The 13245-nt window shown below is 46.1% G+C and overlaps 1 protein-coding gene across 1 annotated transcript; it reads left to right on the top strand.

Moving 5' to 3' along the window:
• Positions 1 to 1450: 1450 nt before the first annotated feature.
• LOC149301461 (CHD1 helical C-terminal domain containing protein 1-like) lies at positions 1451 to 9080 on the top strand. The gene is made up of 6 exons (XM_089484404.1): positions 1451 to 1561; positions 2608 to 2739; positions 4284 to 4459; positions 5669 to 5768; positions 7034 to 7191; positions 8839 to 9080. Exons 1-6 carry the CDS (start codon positions 1520 to 1522, stop codon positions 8990 to 8992), a joined length of 762 nt encoding a protein of 253 aa, XP_089340530.1. The 5' UTR covers positions 1451 to 1519; the 3' UTR covers positions 8993 to 9080.
• The last annotated feature ends 4165 nt before the right edge of the window (positions 9081 to 13245 follow it).

The following is a 13245-nucleotide window of genomic DNA, read 5'->3' on the forward strand; positions in this document are numbered from 1 at the left end:
CTGAGGCTGAGAGAGTGTGACTTGCGCATGGTCACCCAATGGGTATCCATGGCTGAGCAAGGATTTTAACATAATCCATAATCCAAAACTCAAAACGCTACACACATAAAGTGTTGTTGTGTGCCTTCAAGTTGTTTCCGACTTATGCCTAAAGCAAACCTATCATGGGGTTTTCTTGGCAAGAGTGGTCCAGAGGAGGTTTGCCATCACCTTCTCCTGAGGCTGAGAAAGTGTGACTCCAAAGTCACCCAGTGGGTTTCATGGTCAAGATGGGAATCGAAACCCTGGTCTCCAGAATCATAGTCCAACACTCAACGCACTCAACCTGTTATGAAAATAAAAGCAACAAACTGGACAACAGATGAATGAAGGTCCTCAAAAAGCCCTTTAAAGTTCATACTAAAACCCAGAACGGATTCACCGCTCCCATAACATGAGACCCACCACCAGACGCCTCGCCATAAAGCCCAGCATAAAGGATGATCTGGAAGGAGCTACAAGGAAGTTCATTATCATGCCAAGGAGCCTGTCCTGGCATCAATAAGACACCTCTCCTTTAGTCACCAGTAAATTAAAAGGGCAGAAGTCCCACTTGTTCGTGACCCGACCAAAGCTAATTGGGACCAAAGGAACCGTCTTAAGTAATTAGTTTTATTGACATGTGCTAGAGATCGTCTCTTTTTACCTCTTCCGGGCATAATTGCCCAGATAACAGCGGGACAAGTGTGGCTTTCTTGAATGCAAAACTAGGGACTTTGCTAGACGCTGGCTATACCCAGAAAGGCTGTGTGTGTTGTGTGACTTCAAATCAGACTTATGACTTTCTGGAATGCAAAACTAGACTCTGGTTATACGCAGAAAGGCTGTATGTATGTTATGTGACTTCAAACCAGACTTATGGCGACCCTAAGGTTTGCCATACATTGGGTACGACTTGAAGGCACGCAATGACAAAAGGTGCACCTATCATGGGGTTTTCTTGGCAGGTTTCTTCAGAAGGGGTTTGTCTTTGCCATCATCTGGGGCTGAGAGAGTGTGACTTGCCCAAGATCACTAATAGTGGGTTTCCATTCTAAGCAAGAATTTGAACCTTGGTCTCCAGAGCCATATCCAACACTATGGCTCACAAGTCTCTCCACCCATGACAATAAATACAGTAACCATGAAGCAAGCAACTAATGATTTGCCTCCTTTTAATGATGACCCCCCAAACTGGCTGCCTGAGTTACTACCCAATGGAAGGGCTGCCCCGTTGAAGGCTATTTCCTCCTCGGAGCAATAGGTTGAGGGCCTCTAAGCTACCCAAGTGGGTCCTTGGGGGAATTCTGCCTCTCCGTCGGTTGTCTTAGGAATCTGGAACCCATCCGCCTCAGAGCTGATGTCACAAGAGCTGGCTGGGATCAGCAGTCCAGTCCCATTTCATCCTTGACCATCCTTGGGTGCCATGGAGTTCCCAAGAGGCCAAGAGGAAAGGGAGATTTGGCCGCTAGAGAAGGTGGGAGACGAAAACCCACCAAGAATGATTGTGGAAGGACAGCAGGAGACGATCCAGAGCTGCCAGGTCTGAGCAATGGGTGCATTGGTCGTCATTTTAATTTCCTTTTAACTAGAACCTGAATTTTATTCATTTGTATTCACTTTATGGCAACCTTAAGGCGAATCCTTATAGAGAGCCAGTGTGGTTTGAGCGTTGGACGACTACAACTGCGGAGTGCAGGGTTCGGTTTCTAGTTCGGCCATGAAAACCACTGGTTTGGACAAGGCACACTTTCTCAGCCTCAGGGGAAGGCAATGGAAAACCTCCTCTGAACAAGTCTTGCCAAGGAAACTCCATGATAGGTTGGCCTTAGGGTTGCCATAAGTCAGACTAGACGACAGCATGACAGCAACAACTCAGAACACGGAGCTCAGTCCGTTGGCCTTATAGTGCAACCAAAGCACCAGGGACTAGCGGCAACTTCTTGGTTCCTATGTCAAGGAAGGATGAATCCACTCAAAGTTTAAGTCTGAACATGAAAGGAGCTATTTAAAGTACTAAATCTTGGGGGAGACGGGAAGAGTTGGATACCATGGGTACCTCTTTCAACATTCAGATTAACGCCTGCAAAAGTATTGCATCCACATTGTAGAAATAATGCAGCTGGACATCACCTTAAGTGCTGTAGCTCCATCCTATGGATTCCTGGGATCTGTAGTTTCACAGGGTCTTCTCTGCCAAAGAGTGCTGGTGCCTCACCTGGATTTTGTGGGATGGAGCCATAGCCTTTAAACTGCATCATTTCTGCAATGTAGATGCTCCCTCACCTGCATCAATTGGGAACAAAAGCAGTGAGAAGCTGGAATCTGATACATTTGCATTTCATTTCCATTTATCACAGCAAACAGCCAGCATAGAATCTAATGTACGTAAACCCAAATTCAGGGAGTACAGACACACGCCATACACCTTACAACCATCTTTCACCGTATGACTCCGTTGTTTTTCTTCCTTGGCATAGTCATATGCCAAGGAAGAAAAACAACGGAGTCATACGGTTGTTTGCATTCTTACTTTTCAATACTGGCTATCCAGAAACTGACCTCTCAGGGGTATATGAATGTCCGCAGGAGACCGAGAGCCAGCTTCCAAACCGTCAGGCCATTGGGACCACAAGCGGCGAGGCATTCGCCAGGGCTGCGCCTTCCGGAGACGCCCTTGTCCAGTGCGCCGACGGACTCTCGCAGGAGACCTTCAAAATTGTGAGCCGTGAAATGACCCCGTTGTCTTCTAGGAATGCCAAAAGATAGATATCCTTTCGGCTAAAAATAAAGAGAAACCTCCCAATGAAAGCATGGACTACCAGTAAAGGTGGACTTGCATGCCCTGGCCAAGTTCACAAGAAGAGTCCAAACACTTGGATGTGATGGACACCAAAAAAAACCCTCTAGGAGTTTTCAGTTCTACCTGCATTGCTCTACCTTCTGCAGAGTAAACAGGTCTGGATTGCTCTCTCAAGAGCAAGCCATCTCAAAACCGCTCTAGAGTTTGGTGGTTCTCAAACGTTGGTTCTCCAGATGTTTTGGACTTCGACTCCCAGAAGCCTCTGCTAGACTGGCCAAGGAATCTGAAGTCCAAAACAGCTGCGGGATCAAAGGTAGATCTATACTTGGAAGGGAGCTATCTAAGGTTGTTAGAGAAGAGCTAGACAACACCCCTATGGACTTGTACATGTGTGCAGCATGCCCTCTGCATCCAAGGATTCTTTATCCATAGATGCAACCATCCGCAGCTTGAAAGTATTCAAAATATATCAACTCCAAAAAGCAAACCTTCATTTTACCATTTTATATAAGGGATGCCATTTTACCAAGCCATTGTATTTAATGGGACTTGAGCATCCGCAGGTATCCATGGTGGGTCCCGGAACCAAACCCCAGCAGATACTAAGGACCCACTGTCTTAATCTTGAGTGACGTCTTTCTGATGTGGATTGTTCTCTAAAGCACTACTTGGAGGTGTGTTCACTGCTCTCAAACAGGCTTTGAATGAGCTCTCTCCAGAATGCCCTATCCTCAACTGCCCTATATAGGTATTCGATAGACTTGCTTGAGTCTATCCGTGTTGTATTATGACTCTGGAGACCAGAGTTTGATTCCTGGCTCAGCCATGAAACTCACTGGGCAAGTCACATACTCTCAGCCTCAGGGCAAAGCAATGGCAAACCTGTCCTGAACAAATCTTGCCAAGAAAAGAAGGCACACAACTATAGCGACAGCAATCCATCTGGAATGTTGTCTTTCTCTTTTCAGACTGCCTTCTAACTTTTGGTTGTTGTTGTTGTTGTTGTTGTGTGCCTTCAAGTCGTTTCCAACTTATGGTGACCCTAAGTAGCCTAAAGGCACCAGATCTTGTCTGATCTTAAAGCTAAGAAGGGTTGGCCCTGGTTAATGCTTCGATGGGAGACGCCAACAAGTAGGCTATATTTTGGAAGAAGGAGCTGGCACAAAGACCTCTGAAGATCCCTGTCCTAAGAAATCCCTATAAAATTAATAGGGTTGCCATATGCCAATAGGTGACTTGAAGGCACTCAGACACACACTCACAAAACAAACCTATTATGGGGTTTTCTGGGGTGAGAGTGTGTGACACACCCAAGATCAGTCAGTGGGTTTCCACCACTGAGTGGGGCATTGAACCCTGTCATGGGGAAGCTGTATCTTCTCTTCTATGGTGAGCTGTGGGTTGTAGGAATGTGTGTTCTCTTCCCCTCTCGTCCCTCAACTCCCTCCTTTTCATTCTCCAGTGCAAGGAGTACCTGCGTCCATTTAAGAGGTGTCTGCGGAAGCTGAATTTGCCCAAAGATTTACCAAGGGAGAAGAGGCTGAGGTACATCCGGAAGAATCTCATCATCCTCGGAGACCACATCAACAAGTTCCTCCAGGATTACTGCAAAAAGTGGGAGCAGAAGCACTGGAAGAAGTAATACGAAAAGTGGAGACAGCCATGGGGGGCAGGAATCATAGAATCATAGCGTTGGAAGAAACCCCAAGGGCCCTGATCCAGTCCAACCCCTTTATTCTGCCATGCAGGAACTCTCAGTCAAAGCATCCCCATTGACAGATGGCCATCCTGCCTCTGTTTAAAGACCTCTAAGGAAGGAGACTCCACCACAATCTCCAAGGAAGGAGTGTGTTCCACTGTTGAAGTTCCTCCTAATGTTGAGCTGGAATCTCTTTTCCTGCAGCTTGCATCCATTGCTTTGTGTCCTAGTCTCTGGAGCAGCAGAAAACAAGCTTGCTCCCTCCTCAACATGACATCCCTTCAAGTATTTAAACAGGGCTATCATATCACCTCTTAACCTTCTCTTCTCCGGGCTAAACATCCCCAGCTCCCTAAATCGTTCCTCATAGGGCATGGTTTCCAAATCCTGCACCACCTTAGTTGTCCTCCTTTGGACATGCTCCAGTTTCCCAATGTCCTTTTTGAATTGTGGCACCCAGAACTGGACACAATATTCCAAGTGGGGCCTGACCAGAGCAGAATAGAGTGGCACTATTACTTCTCTTGACCTAGACACTATACTTCTATTGATGCAGCCTAAAATCACATTGGCATTTTTAGCTGCTGTATCGCACTGTTGACTCATGTTCAACCTGTGGTCTACTTGGACTCCTAGATCCCTTTCATGTAGTCTCATTCAGCCAGGTGTCCCCCATGCTATATCAGATTCTAAAATCAAAATGGTGACCACGCATTAGTTGCATGCCTTCGAGTCATTTCTGACTTATGGCGACCCTAAGGCAAACCTGTCACGAAGTTTTTAATGGCAAAATGTGTTGTGTGGGGGTTTGCCTTGGCCCTCCTCTGAGTAGGTTTCCAGGGCCAAGTAGGGATTTGAACCCTATTCTCCCAGAGTTGTAGTCCAACATCAAACCACTACACCATGTTCATTGAGAGCAAGTGTGGAATAGTGGTTTCAGCGCTGGACTATGACTCTGGAGACCAAGGTTCGGCATTTTCAGATACTCTTTCCATCCCTGCTTTGTGGCTGTGTCTCCTGAAGGAGGATCTCAGCCACAACTGGAAATAAAAGCATCACCCTTTGATATGGTACATCCCATACGACACCACATTGGGTGGAAAAAGTCAAATTGTAAGCATTTTTTCTTCTTAAACTCATTGTTTTAGGATGCTGTGGAGGTTCGTCTCTCTCTTCTCCGACCTCGATGAGAAGCAACTATGCAAACTGTACCACTATGGCAAGACTGACCAAAAGGCCAAGTTTACGGTGAGGATGATAGTTTTGACACGGCAGAGAAAGAGCGAGTTACTTACCAACATGAGTTGAATCTCCCTTATCCAAAATCTTAAATATTCCCCCCAAAACAAAACCCTTTTCATGGGTGGCTGAGATAGCGACACCTTTGCTTCCAATGTACACGACGTATACAAAATCATCCCAAACAACTATTTGAATGTTGAATTTACAACTGTCGTGGGAGACAAAAACCATAGGAACGGCAGTTTAACAAGAAGCCCTTGTGTGCGTTATGTTTAAATTCAAGTCATCTCTGACTTTTGGAGTCCCTAAGGCAAACCTATTGTGGGGTTTTCTTGGCAAGGTTGGTTCAGAGGAGGTTTGCCATTGCCTTCCCCTGAGGCTGAGAGGATGTGACTTATTGCCCAAGGCCTTCCAGACCCCTTTTAAAAAATCAATATCAATAATAGTATAAGACACATGCAGCAGCCGTAAGTAAAGCATGCACAAAACCACAGTGACCTCCAGTGGTTGCAGAATATCAGGGACTGCTGCAAGTGTCTGGATGCTTCCAAGACATTTAAACTCCTTTAAAATGTTACCTAAGGTTTTATCCCTGGAGATGCCTGGCCTGGCTACAGAAAGGTAAGCTGGTCCAAAGAGCGGCAGACAGCTTCTTCAGTAAGGCTGGCTATAGCAAAGAGCATGGTATAGTGGTTTGAGCACTGGAATACAACCCTGGAGACCAGGGTTTGAATCTCCGCTTGGCCATGGAAACAGGGGCAAGTCGCTCTCTCTCAGCCTTCAAGGAAGGCAAAGACAAATCCTCTCTGAGCAACGTCGAAGGCTTTCATGGCTGGCGTTCCATAGTTTGTTGTGGGTTTTTTGGGTTATGGGGCCATGTTCTAGAAGAGTTTATCCCTGACGTTTCGCCGGCATCTGTGGCTGAACAAACCTTGCCAAGAAAACCCCATTATAGGCTCACCCTGGTTCTCAGGGTACTGAGAAAGCGTGGTATAATGCTTTGAATGTTGGAGATCAGGGTTCAATTTTCTGCTTGGTCATGGAAACCCATTGGGTGACCATGGGTAAGTCACACACTCTCAGCCCCGGAAAGCCCTATGACAAGTTTGCCATAGGGTCACCGTAAATCAGAAAGTAAGTCAGGCCTGATCAGCTGCTAAGAGATCAATATGGAACACAAGTATAATTGCACAGAGCGACAGATAGAAATGCATTGTTGGGGAAGAACAAGAGTTCTGTTACGAGTGTGAGAGTGTGTTTGTGTATTTCAGAAGGCCTATTGTCGCTTGGAGAAGTCCAACATGGTTGCTCTCCCTGAAAAGAAGCAACTGCGAGATACCTGGGATCTCCATGGGCAAGAGAACCCAAACCTGACCCACTCACTGTCACCAAGCGGTGAGCAGCCCTCAGGGAGCAGCCCAAGGAAGAGGTAAGAGGCATCATCATCATCATCATCATCATCATCATCATCATCACTATTACAACACTCCACTTTTCTTCTAAAATTGGGACTCAAGGAGGATTGCAATTTAAAAATATGGATGCTTGAATCTGTGGATCAAAAGATCTGTGGACACAGAAAGCTGACTGTCCAATATACCTTGCTCAGTGAAACATCTCCAGACTGCAGTGGTCCCCAAACTTGGGTACTCCAGGTCTTTTGGACTTCGTTCTTCCAGAGCTTGGTCAAGAGTCAGGAATTCTGGGAGGAGAAATCCAAATAATCTTGAAAACCAAAGTTTGGGAACCACTGAGAGCATCTCCAGCTGGTAGCTGTCCAGCCTTTTCTTGGAAGAGGTCCACAGAAGGAAACCTCACCACCGCTCTGGGCAATTGGTTCCATTGTGCAACCACTCTTACCATCAAGAAGCCCCTTCTAATGTTCAACCAACATCTTCCCTTCTGTACCTTCAAACCATTAGACCTGGTCCTAGGACTGGGGCAGCAGAGAACAAACTTGCCCCTTCCTCTCTGCAAGAGGGATTAGGGTCGAGAAGTGACTTGAAGGCACACAACAAGACGTTGGAGTGGGTCCAGAGATGGGCAACAAGGATGAGATGGATGGAGAACAAAACCTACGAGGAAGGGTTGAAGGAGCTTAGCATGTTCAACCTAGTGGAGAGAAGATGGAGAGGTGACATGAATTCATGCCACCTCTCCATCTTCTCTCCTCCAGGTTGAACATGCTTAGCTACTTCTACCTTTCCTTATAGGTTTTGTTCTTCATTCCTCTCATCATCCTTGTTGCCCATCTCTGGACCCACTCCAACGTCTCTGTTGTGTGCCTTCAAGTCACTTCTTGATCCTAAGGCTTGGGATTTTCTTGACAAGATGCTTCAGAGGGGGTTTGCCATTGCCATCCTGAGGTTGAGAGTGTGAGACTTGCCTAGGGTCACCCAGTGGGATTCATGGCTGAACAACGATTCAAACCCTGGTCTTTATAGCCCACTACGCCACACTGGCTCTCCCAACGTCTATATATCCTTCTTAAAATGAGGTGCCCAGAACTGAATGCAGGACTCCAAATGAGACCTGACCAGTACAGAGTACAGTGGGACTTGCCTTTCCCAGCAGAGTTGTCCTTCCCAGTCCGCTCAGGCAAAGGCAAACTGCTGCAGTCTCTCCTAGCTTGTGTGTCCTTCCTCATTCGTGATGCTTGCCACCTTGACTACACTCTGATCTCACTTTGGCCTCACGGATCCTGTCTTTTTCCACCTGCGAAATTTTGGGAGTGTACAAAAAGTATTGTAAGTCACTTCCGAGTCACTCCTGGACCTACTTCCCCTCCAGGGCCAGAGGATGATGAAAATGCCCTTCTACAGGAGCAATATTTGAACATCTTTTGGGGGGGAAATGACCCACACTTTGTCCACCCCTGACTTAAAAGGTATCGGCAGCTGCCATCCAAGCATTGGTTTCCAAATCTTTACTACAACAACGGGGAAGGTATGGGTCTCTCGATTATGTTGCGACTGGAGTTCCCATGAGGTCTAAGCTAAGATGGGAATTGCAGTCCAACAATATCTGCAGAGGGGCCATATCTTGGTAACATTGACCGGTGCTTTCACACCTCCAGGCTCCAGAAGAGTTCTTCAAGAACCAAAAGGAAGGGCGGCACTGACAAGCCTCAGCCGACACAGGAGCCAACTGCGTCTCCCGGTTTTCTGTGCGGCGAAGGAACAGCATCACCTTCAACTTCCCAAGCAGCTCTTCTAAACTTCGGTTTGTAAGAATGGGAAGCGTTCGCCGTGGGAGAGAGGACATAATTTTAATGCCACTGTATGGCTGTTTTCACAGAATGATCTGTGGATACCTGCAACCGACAATATAAAGAGTACACTTCCCAAGCATTACCAGTGGCGTTTGTGATTTGTCATTTTGTATGGTGGGAGCAGGCAAAAGGAAAATTTGGCTTTACTGGCACATCTCCAGTGGATAGGCAGCCAAACTGCAAAATTTTCTGAGTCTTGGTTGCTCCTTTTTATCAATTACAGCAACAAAGTGAGTCTTTGTGCAAACCTAAATTACTCTACCGAAAAGAAGAAAGCTGCACCAACAAAAAGCAGTGGATTGTTGTGTGAGTGGAAAGCCCTAGAGCAAGGATGGTGAACCTTTTAGAGTCCGAGTGCCCAAACTGCAACCCAAGACCCACTTATTTATTGCAAAGTGCCGTGTCCCTCTGGCTTTCTAGTAACAAACTCGGGCAAATTCTGTGCTGGGGCGATGGCACATGTGCCCACAGAGAGGGCTCTGAGTGCCACCTCTGGCACACGTGCCATAGGTTCGCCATCACTGCCCTAGACCCTCATTCTGACACTCAGAAGCAGGGTTTGCAAATGCTTTTTCACAATTACATTACTTGTAATTGAGCTTCTTTGCTGCTTGTTGTTGCTGTTTGTCTTCAAGTCGTTTCTGACTTATGGCAACCCTAAGGGTTTTCGTGGCAAGTTTCTTCAGAGGGGGTTTGCCATTGCCATCCTCTGAGGCTGAGAGAGTATGACTTCCCAAAGGTCACCCAGTGGGTTTCCATGGCCGAGCTGGGATTCAAACCATAGTCCAATGCTCAAACCACTACACCATGCTGTCTCAACACCCTGAGTACCAGGGTGAATCTACCACAGGGCAAGATTTGTTCAGAGAGGGTTTGCCAAACACAACCAAAATGTGTGCCCTTCCTTCGTTGGACATGTCTAGCAAAACGGCACCCAACCGATGGTTGAAATGCACTGAATCTTAGGCGCATGGTCTTTCCCCACTAAAGAACACAGCACAGCCAGACAAAACGCAGGAACACTATATTTATTAAGTCAATAATTCATTTGAGCAATACAATTACAGAATATCACAATGTCGGTTACAAACATACTCAGTATGGTTGGATGGTTACAAAGAATAAAACTAGGCATTGCAGTCTGGTGCGATGTCAGATACAAAATAAAAATAAAAAGCCTCCAAAATCTGTCGACACAAAAGGAATAGGATTGACGGCCGAGAGCGATCAAGATGCCTCCATATATAAATAACTGTGGCACAAAATATAGAGACGGGGATTTGGGATTTAGAGCCGCTGGGAGGTTGCGATCCCTCCGCTTCCGGTCGCCTTTGCCTCCCGCAATGCCGCTGATGTCGAGTGTGTGAGTGTGTGCGTGCGCAGGTGTGTTTAATATGTACATATACACAGTATTTTTAAATCCCCCGTTAAGTTCTATGAAGCATTAAAAAATAGGAGTACTAGACATGGCAACGGTTGGTAAAATGTCCAAAGTCCGTCCGCCTCCAAGACATAGCTCTAAAGTTTCTCTCTTTTTAATTCTTTTTAAACATTTTCATGGCAACAAACCTTCCTAGAAAGGAGCATACATACAAAGGGAAGCGAGGGGAGAGAAAGGAGTTTACACATAGGATACCTGCAGCGACAGTTAGTGACCCAACGCGGAAAAACTCGTGTAGCAAACACCAAGTTCCTAGATAGTTCTATATATTTATATAGCTATATATATATATTTTTCCCCCATCTTAATTTTTTTTAGTGTTTTGAAACAAACAAACAAAGAAGAATGTGCACCTTAAGAAAAACAACAATTCACTAAGGCCTCTCCATGCTATAAGATACCTAGGATTGCAATGAAAATGTTTTGCCAGTGAGAACCGGGAATGCACGCAATGATATATATATATAATATCCCACGGAAAGGGGAAGCCATTTCCACTGCCTTTAAAACATTCCTGAGTTTGGGGAGGGGTACCGAAAAGCACGCAAAGCCCCGGAGCTGTCAAAAAGGGACCCCCGCAAGCGTTTTCTTGCTCTATTTCCCTCCCTCCCCAGCAACAAACACACATACTACAGCCAAGGAATCCCCCCCAAAAAGGCCAAGAGGTGAAATGTGCAACAGGCCAAACTCTTGTCCAAGATGCAAAACTAACCGAACTTGGAAAAAAGGACAGAAAGCGACAAAGCGTTAAGGAACAGAAATATTCCGCTTCGCAATAATAGCACTTGATCTGGCAAGGTTGGCGGAGAAGCGGAGAGGAGGAAGAGGATCGAAACGCGGCCGAAATATCGAGACCCGGGTCCTCCCCCATAAAAAAAGATAAGGTGACACAATAGGTCTTGGGTGCCCAAAGCTGTACTACAGACCTGGCCGACGGAGGAGTGCCGCATTTTCTTCTCGTGTCGCCACGACAGGTTTGGCCTCCGCCGCGTCTTTCGGGAACCTAAATCCTAAATGCGGGGTCGCTCTGCCTCTCTCCCTGCGCCAAAAAGATCAAGCCCATTTAACCATCAGTACTCTCCAGCTCTCCTTTTTAACAACTGGGAGCGGACAGAAGGACAGCATCTGCAATGTAAGTTACATACACAAGACGTAACACTTCATGTGATGGAGCCGGGATAGTAACCTCGTATAAGGTTGAAGAAGGCAGCGAAGATATTTCACGTACCCTGCTCAATATGGGAGGGAGCTTTAGGATCTTCTTGGGTTTTTTTTAGCTTTGGGTGGGTTGCGTCTCATACTTCTGAGAGGGGCAAGTCCAACAGCTAGGGATTTTAAGTCGTGACGGACCTGTTAGGTTTGCCTGGTCTGGCTAGGGGTTTACTCCTGTCAGGCCTTTGCTAGACAGAACTGCAGCTTTTGCTAGGCCTGTTACAGACTGCCAAAATAAAGCTGCTTTGGGTCTCTTTGGAGGTATGCTGTTTAAATGATGCATGCATCCTAAGAATCTGGAAGCTGCACCAAAGCTGCACTCCAGTGCTTAGGAATGGAGTGTGGCTTAGGCGCGACCTCCGGACTCTTAGGACCCATGCATCATTTAAATAGCATACCTCCAAAGAGACCCCAAGCAGCTTTATTTTGGCAGTCTGTAACAGGCCATAGTTTTTAGGGGCTTAAATCCTGTTGCTAGCCCCAACAAGAAAAAACCCAGAGAGTCAACCCTTCTGTAAATCCTATTGATTCAAAAGATTTATTCTAGCTGGGGCAAGCAACAGGATTTAGGCAAATATTTTTCATTAAGTGTTGACATTTCATAGAGCAGCCACTAAACCGATCTTCCGACGGACACGATATCAACTTCAGTTCAGCGCTCTGCTAGCAAACAACAACCACGGATCTAAAAAACAGAAACCCACACCATTTTTGGGTGGGTTTGTGGGGCTATGTGGCCATGTTCTACAAGAGTGTATTCCTGACGTTTCGCCAGCATCTGTGGCTGGCATCTTCAGAGAAGATGCTGGCAAAACGTCAGGGATAAACTCTTCTAGAACATGGCCACATAGCCGGAAAAAGCCACAAAAGAACGATGGATGCTGGCCATGAAAGCCACTGACCCCATACCATTTTCTTTTTAAATACTATATCTTCTCACAGGAACAAAAACCATACACAATGTGCTTACTAGATATAGTGGAGGGAGGTGTAGCTCAGTTACTTTGCTCTTGCTGGGTGCCTTCAAGTCAACTCGGATTTACGGAGACCCTATCGTAGGTTTTCAGCTACCAGAGATTAAAAACAAAACACCAAGGAAACACAACCTCATGAGGTTTGACTACTTGGGAGTAGTATCACACACAAGCCAGGAAACCAAAGACCTTGGTCATAGCTGCATTCGGTGGTTAATTTAAATTTAAACAACCCGAACGTCTTAGGAACTGCAAACAGCAGAGATTAAGAAGCACTGTTTAAACACAATATTGTCACTGAGATCTATTGCTGTTTGTAAAAGAAAAAAAGTGGGGGCTTTAAGCTACTGGCAAGTATCCTGACCATTGGAAACAATATAGATCAGCGGTTCCCAAACTTAGGGCCTGCAACCATGCAATTTTGGAACGCAAACCCCTGCAAACCAAGGTGAACTGGAAGTGACTTAAAACGATGCTTCAAAATGGACACTCGCTGAGAAACACCGAACCTAAGACAATCTGATGGCAAAGGCCTGTTACAGACTGCCAAAATAAAGCTGCTTTGGGTCTCTTTGGAGGTATGCT

Source organism: Sceloporus occidentalis, unplaced genomic scaffold (assembly GCF_023333645.1).
Source record: "Sceloporus occidentalis isolate IW3139 unplaced genomic scaffold, rSceOcc1.0.p SCAF_21, whole genome shotgun sequence".
NCBI lineage: Eukaryota > Metazoa > Chordata > Lepidosauria > Squamata > Phrynosomatidae > Sceloporus > Sceloporus occidentalis.

What these genes read in the sequence shown, in the direction of transcription:
- LOC149301461 (XM_089484404.1), top strand. Translation starts at nt 1,520, where the DNA reads ATGATTGTGGAAGGACAGCAGGAGACGATCCAGAGCTGCCAG. An exon ending in GAGCAGAAGCACTGGAAGAA is followed by an intron (nt 4,460 to 5,668) that starts GTAATACGAAAA and finishes TCATTGTTTTAG; the next exon opens with GATGCTGTGGAGGTTCGTCT. An exon ending in GGGAGCAGCCCAAGGAAGAG is followed by an intron (nt 7,192 to 8,838) that starts GTAAGAGGCATC and finishes TCACACCTCCAG; the next exon opens with GCTCCAGAAGAGTTCTTCAA.